This window comes from Sebastes fasciatus, chromosome 14 (assembly GCF_043250625.1).
Source record: "Sebastes fasciatus isolate fSebFas1 chromosome 14, fSebFas1.pri, whole genome shotgun sequence".
Taxonomy (NCBI): Eukaryota; Metazoa; Chordata; class Actinopteri; order Perciformes; family Sebastidae; genus Sebastes; species Sebastes fasciatus.
The window spans coordinates 21,363,877-21,385,255 of NC_133808.1; the positions used below are offsets into that span (position 1 = coordinate 21,363,877).

The window sequence follows — 21,379 nt, forward strand, 5'->3', positions numbered from 1 at the left end:
AAAAGACGTCTGTAACTCAGCAGATCATTTTTTTTTTATGAAATCAACTCTCAGTACGAACACTCTAATAACTATTCATGTGAATGAGACCCAGACCGTGACGACAGCGAAAACCGCGACGACAGTGGAAGCCGCAAGCTCATTCACATAAACGGAGGAGCTTTTAGGAGCTAATTATTTAAATAAAGGCTATTCAAGTGTTCATACTGGGAATGTTGATTTACCTAACAAAAAAAATCTGCTGAGTTACATATGTCTCTTTCCCAATTTAAGTCTATGGGAAAAAGTATTTTTTGGGCCCAATAGCATCACGTGACCGACACGGAAGTTGTAGTACCGCCGTTTGGCCTCTACAAAAATTTGATTCAATGTCCGGCGCTCTACTGGGGGCTTGGTTATGACGAGTAAACTGCACTTCCTGCGTAAAATCGGTGGAGTGCTCCTTTAATGATGTGGTTACACAAACAGACTTTTGTAAATTTTTGTATTTTTGAACAATAACAGGGTTTACATACCATCATTGCAGCTCTTTATGGTTTCTTTTTTATTTCATTAATGTGCTCATTATCTGCTGTTTGTCCCAGCATGAAGTGAACCTGCAGTGTTTTGCGACAACACAACCCAATGCTCTAAAGAGGGACATTTATGTTTACTTTGCCGTTCCATTCATCAAATTAAATCTCACACTGTATACAAATGATTTCAAGCAACACAACTATATCACACACCCAGTAATCATACTGACATTTGGACATCAACAGTTACAGTATTAGGTATTTCACCTGATGTATGATGGCTGGAGTGCATTTTCATATCATGTGTTACCATGCCAGCACCACACAGTGCTTTGAGTGCCTTCCAGCCGTCGGCTGCCCTTTGCCTGCATACAGCCTGACCGATGCCCAGGTTGACCGTGGTGCCTGATATGTAGAGCGAGGTGGCCGTAAAGGAGATCCAAGGACCGAAGACGTGAGGTGAGAGGAGGATGTAGGTGAACGAACTATAGATATAGAAAGTGCCATAGAGGAAGTAGAACACTCCTTGAGAGATCCCAGTGATGGTGACTCTCATCTGACTTTGAATCCTTGGAGTGGAGAAGCCCTGTGCCACACTTTTCATGTGTCTGTGCAGGTAGCGGCCCGTGGAAAAGCTAGAAACTGTCATTATGCACAGACTTAAAAAGATATGCACTTTGTTGATGAAGATACAAACTTCTTCTGGGAAGTGCAGTCCATCAAACTGATGTCCAGTCTCTGTACCGTTGATATAAGTAAACATCTTGACATTTAATATTATATTTACAGAATAAATGGCACCACTGAACAAATAAAGGGTCCCATCAAAAAGCAAAGCCATGTTCATGAAAGACTTGATGTTCCTCTTTACCCAGACCATGAGAGCGCGCTGTGCAGGGACGATCTGGATGTAGTAGTAGAAGTTCAGCCAAACAGAGCATGACATGCTATTGTGCAGGAAGAACAGCACAATCACCCACGACAGAATGGACATAATGAGGTGTTTCTTTTCCTTTAACACACAATACAGTAAAGCCAAAGAGACACAATAACCAATTGAGCTCCAGAAAAGACATCCCAGTAGCATCTTTAAAGGCTGCTTGAGTCTTGGTGCGTTGCGCGGTGGGAAGATCAAGCAGCATGCATAGAAGATGTTCGCAGCGAGGTTGAGGAGGATGAGAGGAGCGTTGATTAAAATGAAAGCCTGCTCACCCATATCAATGATTTCAATTTCCATTGCTGGTTTAGAAAAGTCAAAATATCAAAAGCAAGTTGTGTCCTCTGTGTGTGTCTGTTCAATTCTCATGAGCCTTACGCTGTAAGAGACCTCATAGGAAACTGGGACACCAACATAAATGGACCAGAACTGTCCCATTATGTAAACAACTGTACCCGCAAAGGAAGGAATATATTAGCAGTAACATGAGAGTCATTTGTTTGATGTAAATCACATTTTAGATATAGCATTGTGGTGCTGTTTTGGGGGTTGTTGAGGTGTACACAGTGTAGGGTTACCATGGTGACATGTGTCACGTCTGCTTTTACTTGACATCCTTAACGTTAGCTTGCTCTTATCTGATGTTACAGAAGCAAACGTTTTGTAAAGATGTAATGTTAAGTTGATAATGTGAAAACTGCTTCAAGGAAAATGTGATATGATAGTACTAGTTTTTAAGAATGACCTAATAATTGATTGAATCCCACCATATCGAAAGTGAACCAAGAACTGGAAGCAGTGACGTTAACATATTCAACAGTTTTTCACCAACTTTGCGAAAAGAAAAAAAAACATTAACTTCTCGTAGATCATAAATGTTTGAATATAAAACGACTCGTTGAAATCAGTTGAGAAATGTAGACGTTATAGTGCTTTTTATCCAGAAAAACGGCAGCTCCCCTGTTCACTTGTATGTGTTTACGGGCCAGACTGGTCCAATATGACGCCCACGTTGACGTACGCTCCAGGAGTCAATGCGGCGTCTATGTACAATATATACATCTATGCATAATTACAAAAAAATGGCATTTTATTTTTTTTTGGAAACTACTGTTTAGAAATATGACATTTTAATTATTTGTTCTGTTCTTGCTGCACTGTGCGCAAGTTCACTACACTGAAGTGTGCACTTCAGCAGCACATGTAATTTAGTTTGAACAATTTTAAACTGTTATAAATCCAAACTGTAATCGTTAAACAATACAAACTGTGTTTATTACAAGAACAGAAACTGATTTGAAATTTGTTTTTTAAATAATTTTCGTGAGAATGGAATGGGAGAGAAACTGCTGTGCAAAATGTTTTATTTAAATAAGCACGTCTGACTAAAACGCCAGAATCAACAGATGATATAAACACAAAGTAAGAAAACAGTCTCATAAAAAATAATAATACTCCGTGTCGGAAAATAGCAAACTAATTATGATACATCTTTACATTCTTTACAGTCAAACACTCACTGACAGTTATGATCCTTCTGGTAGACAGTTAATTACTCCTCACACACACCAATACTTTAAGACACACACACACTCTATCTCTCTCTCTCACACACACACACACACACACACACACACGTTTATCCCTCTTCAGTCTGTCAGTGTGTTTTTGAGATGTCCATTATGCTACATGTCGAGGATTTGGACACAGAGGGAATAAATAAACGTCGGCATCAGTTTCTATTGGCATTAAACCAAAACTTGGTGCATCCTTCAGTGGTTTGTTATTGACTTCAATACTTTATCCTCAGACTATTATCTAAGAAGATTATTTTCAAATCACAGCAGTGGCACGCACATATTCATATTTCAGCACTTAAAGGACCATATCACTGTTTTTGCATGTTCTAGTCTATTTACTCCACATCGCATTACTGCTGCTTTTTTTATATTTAATCTAAATGGCAGTCAATAATTCACAATGCTGTCTGTGAGCACCGTGAGTGATCTGCTTTTATTTATCACCGTGCATTAATGCAGTGCAAATTTTTCAAGCAAATCTGCACTGCGTTACCAGGCAGCAACGAGGCAGATATGATTGTTTACCGTCATGGATCACCTGCCTCGAGCACATCTCAAATTGTTTTTCGTCGTACAGTGAAGTAAATGAGAATCAGCGGCTGCCTGGGAGGCAGGAAAAAACACATTAAACAGTCTTTAACAAACACAGCAGCCATGTAATGTGTGAGCTGAAGTAAATGAGCTAAAACATGCAAAAACGCTGAAATGGTCACACAATAGCACTCTCAGGAAACATTTAACTTGCAAAAAAAGGTGCACTTACATAATATGCACACACACACACACGCACACACACACACACACACACAGACACACACCTGCATTTACATAGTTAGTGTGCAGCCCTGAATGCAGAGGGTCAAACGGGCTCTCACTGTGACAGAAAACCATTAAAACACATCACATCAAGTGTCAGTTTAAGAGATGTTTCTGTGTTTGTGTGTGTTGAGGGTGGGGCAGTTAGAAGTAGTCTCGTCTCCGTGAATCGTCGCTGATGAAGGATGGGTTCCACTGGGCGGGGTAGATGCACGAGTGGCGAGAACCCGGCAGGCCCGTGAACGGGTACAGGCCGTTTCTCTCCAGGTCTGAGTTACGCAACGCAGGCTGAGGGAAAGAGCACAGGAAAGAGAGGAAAAACGTAAAAGACGTATTTAGTGATTTATCAGTTGTATCCAAACACACAACTTGAACAATGAAGACAAATGGAGGAATTGGGAGATAAAATGAATGTCTCCTTACAGAGTAGTAGATGTCAGTCATCTGCAGCAGGTTCTTGGTGCTGCCGTTCTCTTGCATCTCGATGGTCTCCCGGCCCCACTCCGTGGATATGCGGTTATTTTTGGGGAAGTCTGCGTACGGGGACATCTGCAGGTCTCCGCTCTTGAAGATGATCTTGTTGATGTCATTCTTGTCTTTCCTTGGAGATCAAACATTTATAAAAACGTTAAACCTTTGCCACATTTCACCAAAATGATTCATTTCACAAAACTACTGAAAGTGAGGAACTGTGTTTTTGGTAATTTGGGTGAACTGATGCTTTAAAGGGAGAGTTTGCGTGTTTTGAAGCGGGTTCGTATGAGGTACTTATCCATAGTCAGTTTATGCAGCGAAGCAATGTACTGCTGTGGACGGTGCCGGCAGCAAAAAGTTATCAGTTTAAGTGTACGCTATATTTAGAATATTTTCACCAGTTTACCTTACCGTCAGACAGCCCTTGCCGACAGGGAACTGAGGCCGTTGTATCCATTTATGCTCTCACCAAAGCCACCAGACTCAACTGAATATAACTGTAATTTTACCTCACATAGCACACAGGGGTTGTTGGTCTACCGCTGCCTCGATCCGTTTGTTAGTTTGTGCTATTGTGTGACTTTGGTGAATCTGAACTAACCAAAGTCACACAATAAAACAAATAAACTAACCGATCGAGGCAGCGGTTGACCAGCAACTCCTATGTTCTGCGAGGTAAAATTACATGTTTTTTCAATGGAGTCTGGTTGCTTTAGCAAAAAGCATTGAAGCTTCAGTTCCTCGTTGAAAACATAGACCGTATGGCTGTCTCACGGCAAGGTAAACTGGCAAAAATATTCTAAGTATACAGTAGCGTACACTTAAACTGATATTGATTTTTTGAAGTGGGCTTTTCTTTTAGGTGGCTAAAATATGTTTTGCTGCTGGCCCCATCCTCAGCAGTACATTGCTTTGGTGGTGTGTGATAACTCCTGTCTGTTTCTCCAAGCTGGGGTGTGCCGACCGTCATCTACTGTAGGTAATACACCGATCATGTATAGGTACCTCATACAACCTCACTTCAAAACACCCAAACTATCCCTTTAAGTTACTAAATATTCAGCCAACAGATAATTACAGTTGTTTTATAATCATCAACTTGAAATAGTGTGGAACAACGCAGATTACTAAATCAGTATAAAGAGAATATGTTTAAGACTCAAAAAGTTGAATTGCACTGCAAAACAAGAGACGTTTTTGTACTAACAACAACAACAGCAGTCTTACTTGCAACAGGTGACAATGAGGGCGATGATGAGGATGAGGAGCAGAGCGCCCCCTGCAGGTGACACCACGATTGCAATCAGCTTGTAAACTGCAATGTCAAACAACAACATATTAAATGCTTAACTTTAAAAACATACGTTAAGATCACAAGAGCAAATTTGTGACTTTAGTTAAAAAAAACATCTTTTATTGAAGCTGAATATGTTACTGTATATTTGACTGTTCAATGCCGGTGATTTTTAGGGCCACTTACAGTTTCCACAGTTAAATCCTCCGAATCCGAACATGCACCTAAAAAGTAGGAACAGAGTCTGCGGTGAGAATGTGGGCTGAAATCGTTCAGTATAAGTGGATCGATACTGTGAGGAAAAAATAAATTAAATTGAACTTACGGGACACAGGTGCCATTTTCCAGCTTGTAGCCATCCCCACAATCTGAAACAAAAAAGTCCCATTACACAGTTTGGTATAAGAAGTTGCAAACAAAGCCAATACTGTTTTGCTGATATGCTTTGTCCTTAATTTCATGTTCATTTCCTGTTAATTTCTACTTTTTAATCTATTTTTTTTTCCTCAGTATTTTTTTTTTGTCAGGAAGGAAATGTTGTCATCTTTGTCAGGTTAATATGTGGTTTGCTTTTTCATTTACTTTTTGTCATTGTTGTATTTAGTCATTCACCCCAGGTGAATAGGGTAAAAAAATTAACTAATAAATATCGCCATGAAACTTCCCCAGTTGATGACTTACATTAAGGTAAGTATTTTTTGTATAACAAGTTTTCTGAAAATGTAGGTTTAAATATGCAAATGAGGCATTACCTTATCATAAATCTGCTAATTTGCATACATTTCCAGAACAGAAATCTGAACATTGAATAAAGCCAGGTTCAACATTCTTCTTTCATTCGGTTGACATATTAGAGTGAAAGGTTTTTACTGGGGATTTTTTTGGATATCTCTTTTTATCACTCCATCAATCAGAAAATACTGTCAACAGCAATAAAAAATCCATTTCTGCCATGTTTTTAGGAATAAAATGTTCTATAAATCAGGCTATGAATGATATATGAACAAACCCCTCTGTAAAACCTTCATAATATAGATAGGAATGAAACTGGAAAGTTTGGTGAATGTAAGAGCTACTGAAGTGGAGACACTTAAATTCAGACAATTCTTTTTTGTATTACATGTTTTTATGAAATGTTATGTTTAAATATGCAAATGAGGCATTATCTAATGCTAACTTTTAGCGAATTTAGGAGAAATCTACAGATACAAATAGTAGTAAATAAACACCTAAATGTGTATTTTGGATGTTTTCTTTCCACTAGTCTGAAAGAAGACTTGTTATGGAAGCAAAATAGCACAGAAAAACCTATGCACTCAGTGAGTAGACATGCACACTCAGCTCACCTAAGCAGGACAGGTCATCAGGGTCGTGTTTGTAGTATCCTTCAAGACACTGGCAGTTGGCTGTGCCGCTGTTGTCTGTGCAGGCGGAGCGCTCCGCATCACACTGAGTCTTCTGGGCCGCGCACAGGCTTTCCGCTGGAACACAGCGTGGACACGATTAGTCACGACTTGGACAACGTGAGTAGTCAAGAAAACACCAAACCAGCTTCCTTATTTCCCTCAACTCACTATTAAGTTTCATCTCAAGAGGAAGTCAGAATTTATTAACCTGCAGTTCTTGGTTCACAACAACCATCCAGCATAAAACTGTTACTGTGTGTGTGAGCTCATAGTGATGTTACTGTTGTGGTATTGCACGCCTGTCCTTTGCTGTTATTGTAGGATTCCCTGTAGTACGGGGTTGTGAAATTTAGCAGCTGGATGATGAAGTTTTTGAGTGATGTAATGATAAAACTGTGGGAGCTGTTTTACGACTAAATTGTGCCCTCTAGTGGCGTAAACTTTCAGAGCCCTCAATCCCATTCAGGCCAGTTAAAAAACTGTATTAAATTTGGTTAAAATAAGCTTCCTGATGATGTTCATTATTGGCTGTTATGTTTACCGTGATATGTGAGCTGGTGGTGCAGCACCATCCGGCAGTGGGTCAACGAGGAGCTGCAGTTTCTGAGAGACATCTGGATGCTGTTGTGGACCTCCGCGCTCGTCACGTCGGTGGAAATGGAAAACATGTTGACAGCTGCGATATGAACCCCTTCCTCTCCTCTGTGGGGAAGAGATCAGAGGTCAATGCATGACCAAATGTTGCATCATTTAGATAAAAACAAATCATCGTTTCCTCTTCCTTAGTTTAGATTTACTCTGATGAAGGCATCTGGGATGTGAAGGCCAGGGGGGTAAATATAATCAGAACCACTTTGTCCTTTTGTGATTTTTCGAAAATGTAACAGAAATGGAGTGGATTAGTGAGACGAAGAACTTACTTCTTACTCAGCGTCGAGCGGCTGTAACCTCGGAGGACTGACAGCGAAGCGTTGAGCTGAGGTGAAGACAGGAAGAGAGTGTGTAGCAGATGTAATAAACATGAGCCTATTGGAGGTTTTTCTCAGAAATGAGCAGAGACAATGCGGTGATGTGGACTGCCTCTCACCAGCTGAATGATCTCTCTCTGGATCTCATGCATGGTGGCGCTCTTCAAGATAACAGGGTCATGTTGCTTTCTGTTAACGCTGAAAGTTCCCAGAAACGTCTTTGCTATGGAGGAGAAAAAGAAGGCCCCTTTACATATATACTTTATGTTTGCATACTTTCATCATTGTGACTGAATTATTGTTTTACTGTTATGCATTAAAGGGGTTTTACCTCTGGTGCAGGTGCGTCCGTCCTCCAGGTCAAAGCCGAGCGGACATTCACAGCTGAAGGAGCCTCGTGTGTTCACACATCTGGACCCGACGGGGCAGGGGTCCCTATGGCACTCGTCCACATCTGGACACACAAGTGGAATTTTCAATTTGGATTTGATCTCATACTTTTCTGGAGATTTCATAATAATAATAGTAATATTAATAATAATATTACTATTATTATTATTATTAGTAGTAGTAATAATAATAATAATAATAATAATAATAATAATAATAATAATAATAATAATAATAATAATAACTTTATTCATATAGCACCTTTAAAAACTGAGTTTACAAAGTACTTTGACAGACAAAGTAGGGCTGGACGATATGGACAAAATCTTCTATCACAATATAGGCAATTTCATATCTTGATAACGATATATATCACGATATAGCATGTTTTCTTGTAGTTCCATAAATGAATAGCTTATTTGTGTATACTCCTGTGTGAATTAAACACTTGACAAATGAAAAGTATTTTCTCATTCTAAGAACTTGAGTGCAAAATGAATATAACAGTTTAAAGTGAAATTATATAGAAAAAAAGAAATAAATAGACCTAACCTATTGCAATAGAAACAATATACAGTAGAAGATTATATACGATAAACATTTTTATATCGTCTTGACGACGTATATCGCCATATTGCTCAGCCTTAAGGCAAAGCAAAAGTAGGATACAAGACAATATAACAACAGATGTTGTTGTCAAACTGTCAGGAGGAAGAAGAGAAGAGAAGCTCACCCTCGTTGCAGGTCGGTCCTGTCCATGCCTGCTGACAGTGGCAGGTGAACTGATGCCCTATATAGCTCACACACATCCCTCCGTTCATACAAGGGTTGGACACACAAGGGTTTCCTGCAGGTCAGAGACAAGAGCAGGCTTTTATTTTACCATAAAACAGAAGAAATCGAACCACTAAAAAGTTAAAAACAATGTAATAATTTGGCACAAACTGACATTCATTATGTCTCATCAATCTCATGATGTGAATTGTTCATAATGCACATTTTCACATCTGACCTAATGTCAGTATTTTTCTTTTTTTCTATTTGGTGTGCTTTTTTTTGCATTGTTTCTCAGTGCTGCACATTACAGGAATTTGAAAATGCATCGACTATAATATAGCACCTTCTTCAGACCAGAGAGAACAGATCTGTGGTCATTTGAATAAACTAACTTGCTAACTTTACTTTACTCTCCCAACATTTGAGCAGAAATGTTTTGCTCTCCCTTTTGCTGAATTCACACCAGTGGGGCGAGCTGCCATGCAATGTCTATGAAAAGCTGTGGCGGCCGCTCCCGAGCTCAGTGAGCTACGGCCGTTTGATTCTGCGGCAAAGTGCGGCCAGACAAAAAGTTGGAAACCTTTAACTTTTAGCGGTGAAGTGTGGCCAGAGAGAACCCACAGCCAATCAGTAAACAGATCCAGTTACTCCTGTGACATGTTGACCTTTGTTACAAAGAATTTCTTCCTGCCTGAAACACATAAATATTCCTCTCGGCAAGCTGCACTTTGCCGCTGCCTGGTGTGAATTAGGTATAACACCATGCATTATGCAGATTGCTATTTAAAATGAAGGAAGAGTGTAGACCACTGACTTGGTGGCGTTGGTGCCTTGGTGGGTGATGTCGTCGCCACCAGCTCTGTAGTTCCTCTGTCTATCTGTTTCCCGGTGGTCTGCAGGGGCTCTGTGCTCTTGGTTGTTGTGCTGTGGGTGTAGGTGGCGGTGGTGGCGGTGGTGGTGGTGGTGGTGGTGATGCGCTGTCTGTGAGTCGTGGTGATTCTTGGAGGGCCCGTGCTTGTTTCTATCTGCAGGGTGGTGGCGTTTGTGGGGTTAGCCATCCGAGTTGAGGGTCCCTGGGTTTGGCTGGGTGACACACGATGAGTTGGGTGCGCTGCAGAGGTCAGCAGGGCCGTGGTGGAGGCCGTGGTGGAGGCCGGGGTGGAGGCCGTGGTGGAGGGTGTAGTAGTGTACGGGATGGTGGCCTTGGTAGGTGACCCCGGAGTAGAGCTGCCAGCGGTGCTACTGAAACTGGAGGATGAGGTTGCAGGTACATGAGGAGGGGTGGTGGTGGTGGTACTGGGGGTAGTGGTGGTAGCAGTGGTGGTGGAGGTGGAGGTGGAGGAAGTGGGTTGGAAAGTGTCTTCCTCTGTTATCTGTGATCTGTTGAAGAGAAAAGAAATAAATCAGATCTCTTACAGACTTTTGACAAGAATTGAAAAGAGCATTTAAGAACAATTTTCATCTTTACAACATCAGGACCGACATGATAACTTTATTGATCACTCATCATAGAGAAGCTACGTTGTCAGCAGAGGGCACTAGAGATAATGATATTAGCTTGTCAATCTCCCAGAAACTTGTTGCATTCCTTTAAAGCTTAAAGAGCAGAATTTGTCTGTCAATATAATGTTTTCTAATAAAATGTATTTCTAAATAATAACAATATATTATACAAGGGATAAGGTGTCCATTATCAGAAATTAATGGACGACGTAGAGGCCAGAGCGCGTCGAACGGTTGCCTCTGTGAATTCCATTATTTCCTGATTATGGACACCTCGAAGGGCATTATCCTGCGTATACCATGGTCACTTGCTAAATAAAAAAATAAAGTCCATTAATTTATATTTTCATGCATTTTGCAACAAAAATCTAAAGTTTTTCACAATCCATTCACTCCGTTTCCCTGGTAACCCTGAAGGTTTGTTAATACCTTAAAAAGTCATTACCATCCCCCATAAGGTTCATATGTAATGGAAACATTTTCACTGCTACAGTAAATAGGACGGACCTTAGATATGACTTGACAGGAGATATTTCTAGTCCGCTGAGCATATAGAAACCTTTGGCAAGAGTTTTACGAACAAGTGAGAGGCCATGTGTACTGCCGACAGCAGCCTGAAGTAGCGAGTTGAATAGCAAATAGGATGCGAGATGATTGCTTGTGGCGGTATAAACTTACATCTTGCAGCTTGTGTGTTACAGTCGCCACCCTGTGGTGTTCAGAGGATGATGCACAGAAGATATTTTTGAAGCCAGCGCATTTATTTAGAACGGTGAACAGACAGTTTCACAGGAACAACTTAGTAGTTGTCCATTATCAGGAATTAATGGACACTCTGTAGCCAATCAGAATCGAGTATTCAACCAGACCATGGTATAAATAGCAATAATGATGAATCCTACTCTGTGCTGCCGTGCTTGTGCAACAACCAAATACCTTTCAATGAACCATTATCCTATTATTTATTTAATAATGATAAAAACATACCTTTCTGTAACAGTAACAGGTATGGTGGTGAGGAGGACCTCAGTAACCAGCACTGGAGTGTCCGTTAGAGAGTCGTCCACTTCAGTTGTACTACTGCTGACTGTAGGGGGCGCTGTGGTCAGACCCAGGCCCACATTGTCCTCCCTGGTCTGGGATGAAACCCCCTCGGTGCTCCCCTGGTTCTGAGTGCTGGAGCTCTGGGCTCCGGTGGAGGACTCGGTGGAGGTTGTAACATCAGACCCCTGCTCTGTCCCTGAGTTTGTTTGACCTTCTGCAGGCGAGGTGACAGAAGGTGTGAAGGAAACGGACACTCCAGATTGGTCGGTGCTGAGCTCGGTCACTCTGAGAGGTGGTGTCGAGTCAGAGGTCTCCTCTGATGTTGCGGTGTATTGATGATGGGTGGCGTTAGGTTGTGCGGTTAAACTTTGGGTCCCTCTGGGCCCCTCTGGGCTCCCGGTCTCTGGAGATGTCCCCTTGAAGGAATGGGTCATGTGCTGGTCTGTTGTGTCCCTGCTGTCAGTCCTGGTGGACGGGGCGCTGTGGGTGTAGTCCTCAGTCTCTGTAGCGCTAGCAGAAATACCCCAGGTGGAGGGGGGCTGATGGGAGTTGGAGTCCTCTGTAAAGGCAGAAGATGTGCTGTTGCTGGAAGAGGAGGTGACAGACAGCAGGGTCCTCTCCCCAGCTCGGCTGTTGGCGGTGGAGGTGTAGGTGCTGTCGGTGTGGACGGCTGCGTGGGACGTCGAGGCGTCTCCCAGTCGGAGGGTGGTGTCTGGGCTGTCCTGGGGGAGTCGGGACTCCTCCGTCAACATCCAGGAACTGGCCTCCCAGGACACCGCAGGGGAGGCGTCTGGCACCTGGTCTTTGTTAGTAAAGTCCTGCAAGTCCCTGCTGCTGCTGCTGCTGCTGCTAGTGCCGCTGTTGCTGCTGCTAGTGCCACTGTTGCTGCTGCTGCTAGTGCCGCTGTTGCTGCTGCTGCTGCTGCTGCTAGTGCCGCTGTTGCTGCTGCTAGTGCCGCTGTTGCTGCTGCTGCTAGTGCCGCTGTTGCTGCTGCTGCTAGTGCCGCTGTTGCTGCTGCTGCTAGTGCCGCTGTTGCTGCTGCTGCTAGTGCCGCTGTTGCTGCTGCTGCTGCTAGTGCCGCTACTGCTGCTGCTAGTGCCGCTGTTGCTGCTGCTGCTGCTAGGGCCGCTGCTGCTGCTGCTAGTGCCGCTACTGCTGCTGCTAGTGCTGCTACTGCTGCTGCTGCTGCGGCTGCTGTCGCTGCTAGTGCCTCTACTGCTGCTGCTGCTGCTGTTGCCGCTACTGCCGCTACTGCTGCTAGTGCCGCTACTGTTGCTGCTGCTGCTAGTGCCGCCACGGCTGCTGCTGCTGCCGCTGCTGCCGCTGCTACTACTGCTGCTAGTGCCGCTGCTGCTGCTGCTGACCTCTGTGTTAATGAAGTCCTTCCAGTCCCTGCTACTGCTGCTGCTGCTGGCCTCAGTGGTGGCTACAACCAGGGTGGAGGTGAGTGGCTCAACAGACCGACTGATGGCCTCTAGTGACCTGCTGCTTGTTTCTGTGAAGGTTTGTGTTTGCTCAGTGTCTGTGGAGAAAGAAGAAAAAGAAATAATATTATCAAGTTTGTGCGAATACACTGAGAACATTCGGAGGCCTCTTTATTTCTGTTTCACAATATCATCGCTTTTTTCTCAACTTATATATTTTTATAAAACATATTTATGAAAATACTCCTAACGAAGGTCCAGAGGGACAAAATCGTTAGTTCGATGCTGAACTAGTCGATTAATCAAGAAAAATACCTTGAAAAGGCATTTATCAAGCACAAATGCCAAGAAGAGTGCCAAGACTTCTCAGAGGTGATGAATTGCTGCTTATTTCTGTTTTATATTTTAAATCATCAAACATTTTTACTGGCAGCATTTAACTTGTAATAAAAGTCAATTCTCTCTGAACCAGGGCTACTTAACTTCATGATCAGGCTGACATTTAGTTCTTCTAAACAATATTCATGATCTGTTTCTGTACTTTCAATTACAAACTATTGTAGCTCACTTCCAGCTGTGACCACCAGAGGGTGCTCAGCAGGCTGTCTGTCATGTACAGACTGCAGAAAGGTGGTGGTGGGGGGGAGATGCTGTCAAGTACTGCTGCTTGCTGCAGAGGCAATGATTTTGGGTGGAGAACAATTGGCAGCCGGGCTCGTCTGCTCTAACAAAGGCTTGAGGTCCTAAATATGGCGGTGACTGTCTCTGTTGGGAAAAGGCCATTTCCTTCCTAAAGCTGAGTGAGCACAAGGCACTGGCAGAAAACTGTCACCATGGATCTGGGCGTGTTTTCATGTTCAGTGTCTGTGGAGAGCTTTTTTTTATTTTAGCTTGGCTCAAAATTGTTGTAAAGTCATAAAAAAACACCAAAACAAGTGAAGCGTCAGGAAAGAATGTTGGGTAACACTTCTTTTTACAGGTCTGCAAATTTCATGGCAATTAGGTGATAATTAGCACCTATTTGACATTTCTTTGGAATTACTGCCTAATTATCCCAATATTTACCTCAAAATCTATCAAAAATTACGTTATCATAAACATTATTTAATAATTATATGCTAAAATAGCAAATAATGGTTAAAATAGGGCCCTTAGGCTTGAGAAGCAGCTGCTCTTCATCGAAGGTGGAAAACCAAAACTAATAGAAGACACTTCTGATCAGGCACAAATCTCACCATTGTGTGACTTATTGTCTACACAAATGTAACCTGGTAGCTAATGTCATGATTCAGGTAATTATTTTTAAAGACATTTCAAATAAGTTATTTGCTAATTATTATTTATTTATCATCAGACATGTAAATAAAGCATATCAATTAACTTTGTATTATTTTCTTGGAAAATGTATTAAATAAATTAACAGCTATTGGGGAAATAGCAAAATATAATTATTAAATAATGTTAATAATAAAGTAATTTTCGATAAATTTTGAGGTAAATATTGGGGTATTTTGGCAGTAATTCCAAAGAAATTTCAAATAAGTTACTTGCCAATTATCGCCTAATTACCATTGCTATAAAAAGCAGATTGCTGCTGGCGTATTACGAGACCTGGATACAGCGTTGGAGGCGGGCTCCCGTTCATATCTATGAAAGTTGCTCAGTGGCGTATGAAGCCAAAATGGCTCGACTTCCGACTGGCAAAAGTGCCCGGATCTTCCGGTGATCTTCCGCATCCATTGGGCCCATGGAGCAGGCGCAGTAGCGTCCCCTCTGTCACATGGCTCAGTCACGGGGTCACAACCGTCGCGGTTGACCTCCAGTTTGGGTCTCATTCACATGAACGGAGGAAGGGAAATAACTCTGGATTCCTCTATCGGTGCATTTTACAACTTTTAGGACCTAATGATTTAAATAAGGGCTATTCAAGTGTTCATACTGGGAAGTTGATTCACCTAAAAAAAAATTATCCGCTGACTTACAGACGTCTCTTTCCCAATGTAAATCTATGGGAAAAAGTATTTTTGGGCCCAATGGCATCACGTGATGGACACGGAAGTTGCAGTACCGCCGCTTGGCCACTACAAAAATTGGGATCAACGACCGACGCTCTTCCTGGGGGCTTGGTCTGTTTGTGTGTGAGCTCTTTCTCTGATCTAGAGGTTTTGTCTCTGCCCATCAGTGATGCTGTGCTGTCTGACAGCCTGTTATCTGGCCATTCTCCACTAGCCCAGGACTGGAACAACAGCACTCTGAGGAGATGAGCGTCGGTCGGTGCTGGATGGCGTCCTGACAGCCACCAGCAGCCACCATCCAAAAACCAGTGGAGGGGAGAGTTCAACTGCGGAACAGCCCGTCCACTGGGAGTCTGTGTGGAGAACTGGGCCACTGGACTCTATTTTCCGCTCTCACTTCCTCTGCATGTGTCTCTCTCATTATTTCATTTGCTCGCTCTGGATCCAGTCCGGGCAGCAAAACTCAGACAGGAACGTGGTGTTGGCAACAAGTGGGGAACACTCCCAGATCCTCTGCTGTTTATCTCTCAGGTCTCGACCGTTAACATGGCTGTCAGTGTCGTCTCTTCACATTTGTTATACACCACCAGCTCTGTGGCTAGCATATTAATTTAGGCAAATGCAGCAGGGTTAGCATATTAATGAGGATGGTCGCTGGTATGACGTAGTAGTGAGGTAAATATACTGGTTGATATTTTGTTGCCAACAGATCAAATAGGTCGTGTGTTGCTGCGGACTTTTGCTTTATTCACTGACCAAATATTGAGCTGTGTTTGTCACCAGATAACTGTGACCCAGTTCGGGTCAGGAAAGGTGAATCTGGGTGAAGTCACAGTGAGGAAAGTGAATCATTTCCACTTCAAGCATGACTGAAACCCAGCAGAAATCTCAATGGACAAAAAAGAATGAAAAAAAAATCTTCATAATATCCATTTTAAGACTTGTTAGAAGTAAAGCCTGTGTCCACATCTCAGTACCACGGTCAGTTCTGTGTATACGTCAGTTTATTAGTGCAGTTTACGTCAGGTTCACTTTGGGTTTAAATGCAGTAGCCAGTGTGTCATAATCTCCCTAGAGGAGTATAAACTGATACAATATTTATAGTCTGATATATCACTAAAATTAATAAAATATAGCATCACATATGTAGTGCAGAGTTTCATATGATTATACTGTTGCCATGGAGACAAGTACCATCAAAAGGTTTTTTTAAGTTTCCATTACAAAACTGCTGAACTCATGTAGAAGTAGTTTAGTAGGTTGTATACTGTATGGTATACTGTGTTGTGACCAATTGGCAAACTGTAGCATTAGTAGTAGTACAGTAGTAATAATGGTAATATCATGTTAAAGGTCTTATTGATAACATTTTTACGTTGACGAATCATTTAAAAAAAAGAATACATCCACAGAGCATTAAATGCACAGTCACACATGCGTGAAATTGACAATCGCCTCCCGTTCACCTCCATTCTAGGCGAAAAACCATTTGCAAGCAAATTCGCATCTTTACATTCGAAATGCAGCTCAACTTTGGTGAACTTTCAGTTTGAAAATCGCCTCGGCAGGTGATGGTCACTCACCTGGATTCGCAGGACCGTGTTTTTAGAAAGGTGTCAAATAAAAGTATGGCTTTTTCTGAAAAAAATTATTACGATTGTGAATTAATCTTTTTGAAAATTGACGGGTCCAAAATTAATGTTTTGTTTATCTCTGTTGAAGATATCTGACGTTCAGTTCCCACTTCTAACAAGGCTTGTGAGCCAATAGTAAAACGGCGATGGTATCACATGGTATCTCTGGGTCGCCAGCGATCAAGTTGAGTGAAATGCAGTTGCATCGGAGCTACAATATATTTTACTCATAAAGAGGTAGTTGTTTTGTGGTACAATTCTTTGGTATCATGCTTGCCAGTGGTTGCATTATGCATCCTGATATTCAAAATTATTTTTCTGAAACTTCTTCATGCGTACTGTCAGAGCTTAAATCCTCTTTGTTCCCTCTGGCTGGGGTTTAAATTCAGAAGTATTTTGCAGCGCTGTATCTAAGCCTTGTAAAAACATCCCTGTTGTCTCTCCAAAAAAGACACATTTATCAATTATAGCCCTTGATTCTTCTACTGTTTTCTCTTCTCGCCATAGGGTGACTGAGTGGTCTCTACTGAACTCTGCTGACCATGCTGCACATGTGACAAGATGCTCGTGACCGATGGATACAGCGATCCATACACCTTAATATCAACACCTGTATGAGCTGGTGAACAGATGTGGTAACAGCAACACCTCGGCTCTAACAGGAAACCAGCAAAGGAAGTGAGGATCAGATTTGACATGTAGCTGATGATAGGAGAGACACATTCATGAGAGGGTCTCTGAGGGTTCATTGGTTTCCGCAAACTTGTTAAACTGGTGAACCCCATTATGGATCATGTTAACTATAATCCCCAGTCTCCCATCAGTCGTCGTTAATTGGAGAGGTCTGTCAGTTTGAAGTGGTGGGAAGATTTCTATTCCAAAAACATAAGGAAAAAAAGAAGTAATCGATCTAATGGTGGGTTTATCCTCCTCTGTATCAGATCTAGGGCTGCAACTAACGATTATTTTCATTGTTAATTCATCGGTCGATTATTTTCTGAAGTCCTCAAACGTCTTGTTTTGTCCACAACTCATAGATATTCAGTTTAGTGTCATAGAGAAGTAAAGAAACCAGAACATATTCACATTTAAGAAGCTGGAATCAGAGAATTTAGACTTATTTTTTATGTCCGTCTGTCCGTCCCATTCTCGTTAACATAATATCTCAGGAACGCCTGGAGGGAATTTCTTCAAATTTGGCACAAATGTCCACTTGGACTCAACAATGAACGGATTCGATTTCAGTAGTTAAAGGTCAAAGGTCAAGGTCACTGTGTCCTCACAAAACATGGTTTGGCTTAAAGAATTATGCTAATTATGACAATGTCACAAAAACGTCTCATAGGATAAAATGATGAAGTGATGACATTTTGGACCGACATGTATGTAATAAACAACTTTACTGGTTGGCGGAGACATACAACCACAAGACGCCAATTATAGTTTCTTAAAAATTACTGAAACCAATTAATTATCAAAATAGTTGCTGATTAATTTAATAGTTGACACTGAATCGATTAATTGATTGATCTTTGCGACTCTAATCAGAACCACAGATGTGAGAGTGCAGTATGAGCCTTAAAAACACTTTTATACTGAAGTAGAAATGAAACAATAGTCGAGGAATCAAGTAGCGACAGGAAATTAAGCTGCATTCATCGATTGATTGCTAAATTAATTTTTTAAAGCAAAAATGCCAGAAAATGTATTAGTTCCAGCTTTTCAAATGTAAATATTTCTGTTTTTTTTCTACGATACTAAACTGAGTACTTTGGGGTAGGGCTGCGTGATAAGGAGAAAATCCAATATCACAATATTTTTGACCAAATACCTCAATATCGATTTTGCGACAATATTAGGGATGACTATTGGTACTTTTTGGAGATTTTTGATAAATAATCATCTGTAATGTAGATATAATGACTGAGCGGGTAAAGGCAAATAATAGAACAACTAGAACAGTCTGGTAAGTTTACATCACTTTACTGTAATGCAGCCTTTAAAACCAGGGAAAGACAACAATTATGCCATAATTACGATATCCAAAATCTAAGTACGATATCTAGTCTCATATCCTGATATAATATCGATATATTGCCTAGCCCTACTTCAGGATTTTTTGAACTGTTTGAATATGTCAAGTTAGGCTTTACGTTTCTCACCATTTAAGACAATTTATAGAGCAAGCGTTGATTCAATCAATGGAGAAAATAATAAACTTAAATATATACTGTATATAAGTGTTAATTACAGCTCAGGCAAACTCAGTATAGAGCAATGCACATGTTTGATGACACTGTCTAGGATGCATAGTTAAATTAATGCAACAGGAAATCATCACTTTAGATATATACATATAGTTATAATTAAGATATTATTGCTATCCTGCACAAAATATTGAGACATCGCCCAATTGTTATCAATGAGCTTTGCTGTTGTATTCCTATTGTAAGTTAATCTGCAAACTAAAGCTTATTTTAACAAGGTGCAAATGAAAAGTAGACATTTAAAGAGACTTTTTTGCATTTTTCTGCAGGGGAAATAACTTCTCATGTGGAATAATGTGTGTAAACTCAATAAAACGGAAGTAACTTGCAGTCTAATCAGTTGCACTTGTTGCAGGCCTGTATCAGTGTGATCTTACCGTGCTGTCCTGCAGCAGACGCAGTGTGTGTCTCTGTCTCTGCAGCAGCAGCAGTGTGTGTCTCTGTCTCTGCAGTGTGTGTCTCTGTCTCAGCAGCAGCAGCAGTGTGTGTCTCAGCAGCAGCAGCAGCAGCGTGTGTCTCTGTCTCTGCAGCAGCGTGTGTCTCTGTCTCTGCAGCAGCGTGTGTGAGCAGGATGTTCCTCTGTGATGCTGATAAACTCTCGCTGGAGTATGAAGTTGAAGTTGCATTGCTTTCCTCGTTACCGAGTTCATCTGTGGAGGTTGAGACATGAAATCCCGCCGTTACCGGATCCGTGCTGTTGTTGTTACTACTACTGGGGGTCCCTGCCCCGAGGGGCCCCGGTAGACCCAGCAGCAGCAGCACCGACAGAGACAGAGACACGCCGAGGACGTGATTGAAAAAGAACCACGTTTCCATGATTCCCAAGACCCCAAAACGGTCGCCGATAGTTTCCGTAAAGTCGAGTAGAGGCCGGGGAGTCCTCCGGGGACACCATGGGAGGAGCGCTGAGCTACTGGGAGAGTTTCAGGAGAATTAGATGAATCCTGGTGCAGGTCTGGTGAGGAGATCCGCTGCTCGGACGGCGGGGAACGGAAGATAACAGAGCCGAGAAAGCAGCAGCCTGTTATCACAGCCGAGAGACCGGACTCCTCCTACTCCTCCAAAACACACACACACACACACACACACACACACACACACACAAAACACACTGTGGTGGTTTTTACTCTGTCCTGTTATTCAACCCCTGTGGCTGCATTTGCTGCCTTCAGGTGTCCTGCATTTAAAACAAATGGAAATGTTCCTTTTTTTCTTTTTTTTTAGCCATCAGAGACTTCAAGATTAGAGACAAATCATCCAAGACACTGCTAATTCCTCTGCTCTGGATGATAAAAAGCAATCCACTATTAACATTAAAAAAATGATAAAATGATAAATCATATTATCAAAATCTCAGGTAAAGTCATGACAGTAAAAGGTACCCAGCCAACATGGTTACGTGGGCCCCACATGGGTAATGCTGGGGGTACCTGGGTTCCAAGTGGGTATATGGGCCCAAAATGGGCATCTTATCTGGGGCCCACTTGGGTTAACTAAGTAGGTCCCACATAGGCTCCCCATGTGGGTTCTAGGTGGGTCACTAATGGGAAAGTAGTGCATGGGCTCATTTAATACCAATGTAATACCCACATAGAACTTAAACCTGGGGCCGAGACGGGTCTTGTGTATGTTGCCCAGATCGGGCCCATATAACACCCAGTGTACTCCTGCATGAAACCCACAAGGGCAATTGACATTGGGCCAACATGGAACCCATGGACAATCCCATATAGGGCCCATTTTTCAGCCCATTTAATACCCACATGGGCCCCACATACAAATGTTGACTGGGTAGAGACCTAGAAAGTCACAGTAATGACACACTTAACTCTTCATTATGACACCCCCTCAGTGGTGGAATGGACCTGAGTACATTACTCAAGTACCGTACCTACAATTTTGAGGTACTTTACTTAAGTATTTCCATTTTATGTAACATTATACTCCACTACATCTCAGGAGGAAATATTGTACATTTTACTTCACAACATTTATTTGACATTAGTTACTAGCTACTTTGCAGATTGAGATTCTTAATATAAAATATAAATCAACTAATAAACTAAGGTGTAGCCTATTATTAAGTAATATATAATTATTAGTATGTAAGTATATAAAGTTAAAATGCAACACTGACGTGGTGAACACATTAATGCATCATTAATTAGACCTATAATACAATAATATAATAGCCTACATATTATTCTGCAGCATGAGTACCTTTACTTTTGGTACTTAAAAGTATATTTTGATGCGGATACTTTTACACTTTTACTTGAGTAAGATTTTGAATGCAGGTCTATTACTTGTAGCAGAGTATTTTTACACTGTGGTA

General features: G+C 41.7%; 2 protein-coding genes across 4 annotated transcripts; both read right to left on the minus strand.

Moving 5' to 3' along the window:
• Window positions 1–531: 531 nt before the first annotated feature.
• On the minus strand, window positions 532–2,223 carry tas2r201.1 (taste receptor, type 2, member 201, tandem duplicate 1). Its single transcript, XM_074658812.1, has one exon. The coding sequence runs from the start codon at window positions 1,750–1,752 to the stop codon at window positions 736–738; it is 1,017 nt and encodes a 338-aa protein (XP_074514913.1). The 5' UTR covers window positions 1,753–2,223; the 3' UTR covers window positions 532–735.
• A 576-nt stretch (window positions 2,224–2,799) lies between these two features.
• On the minus strand, window positions 2,800–20,255 carry heg1 (heart development protein with EGF-like domains 1). 3 transcript variants are annotated; one of them, XM_074659646.1, is made up of 15 exons: window positions 19,472–20,255; window positions 19,422–19,441; window positions 11,648–13,226; window positions 9,972–10,537; window positions 9,114–9,227; window positions 8,322–8,444; window positions 8,110–8,213; window positions 7,943–7,998; window positions 7,564–7,724; window positions 6,963–7,097; window positions 5,942–5,984; window positions 5,803–5,840; window positions 5,550–5,637; window positions 4,272–4,449; window positions 2,800–4,136 (listed from the first exon to the last, which is right to left on the minus strand). In XM_074659646.1, exons 1-15 carry the CDS (start codon window positions 19,858–19,860, stop codon window positions 3,993–3,995), a joined length of 3,738 nt encoding a protein of 1,245 aa, XP_074515747.1. In that variant the 5' UTR covers window positions 19,861–20,255; the 3' UTR covers window positions 2,800–3,992. The 3 variants fall into 3 exon arrangements, with proteins under 3 accessions (XP_074515747.1, XP_074515748.1, XP_074515746.1); XM_074659647.1 differs by having other exon boundaries at window positions 11,648–12,914; window positions 12,957–13,226; window positions 19,422–20,254; XM_074659645.1 differs by having other exon boundaries at window positions 19,422–20,254.
• Window positions 20,256–21,379: the final 1,124 nt, after the last annotated feature.

Bases quoted from the DNA above. Each gene is read 5' to 3' on its own strand.
- tas2r201.1 (XM_074658812.1), bottom strand. From the start codon at position 1,752: ATGGAAATTGAAATCATTGATATGGGTGAGCAGGCTTTCATTTTAATC.
- heg1 (XM_074659645.1), bottom strand. From the start codon at position 19,860: ATGGAAACGTGGTTCTTTTTCAATCACGTCCTCGGCGTGTCTCTGTCT. The intron at 8,214-8,321 runs GTAAAACCCCTT...TCTCCTCCATAG, and splicing joins CGGACGCACCTGCACCAGAG to CAAAGACGTTTCTGGGAACT. The intron at 7,725-7,942 runs GTAAGTTCTTCG...TCTTCCCCACAG, and splicing joins CGCTCGACGCTGAGTAAGAA to AGGAGAGGAAGGGGTTCATA.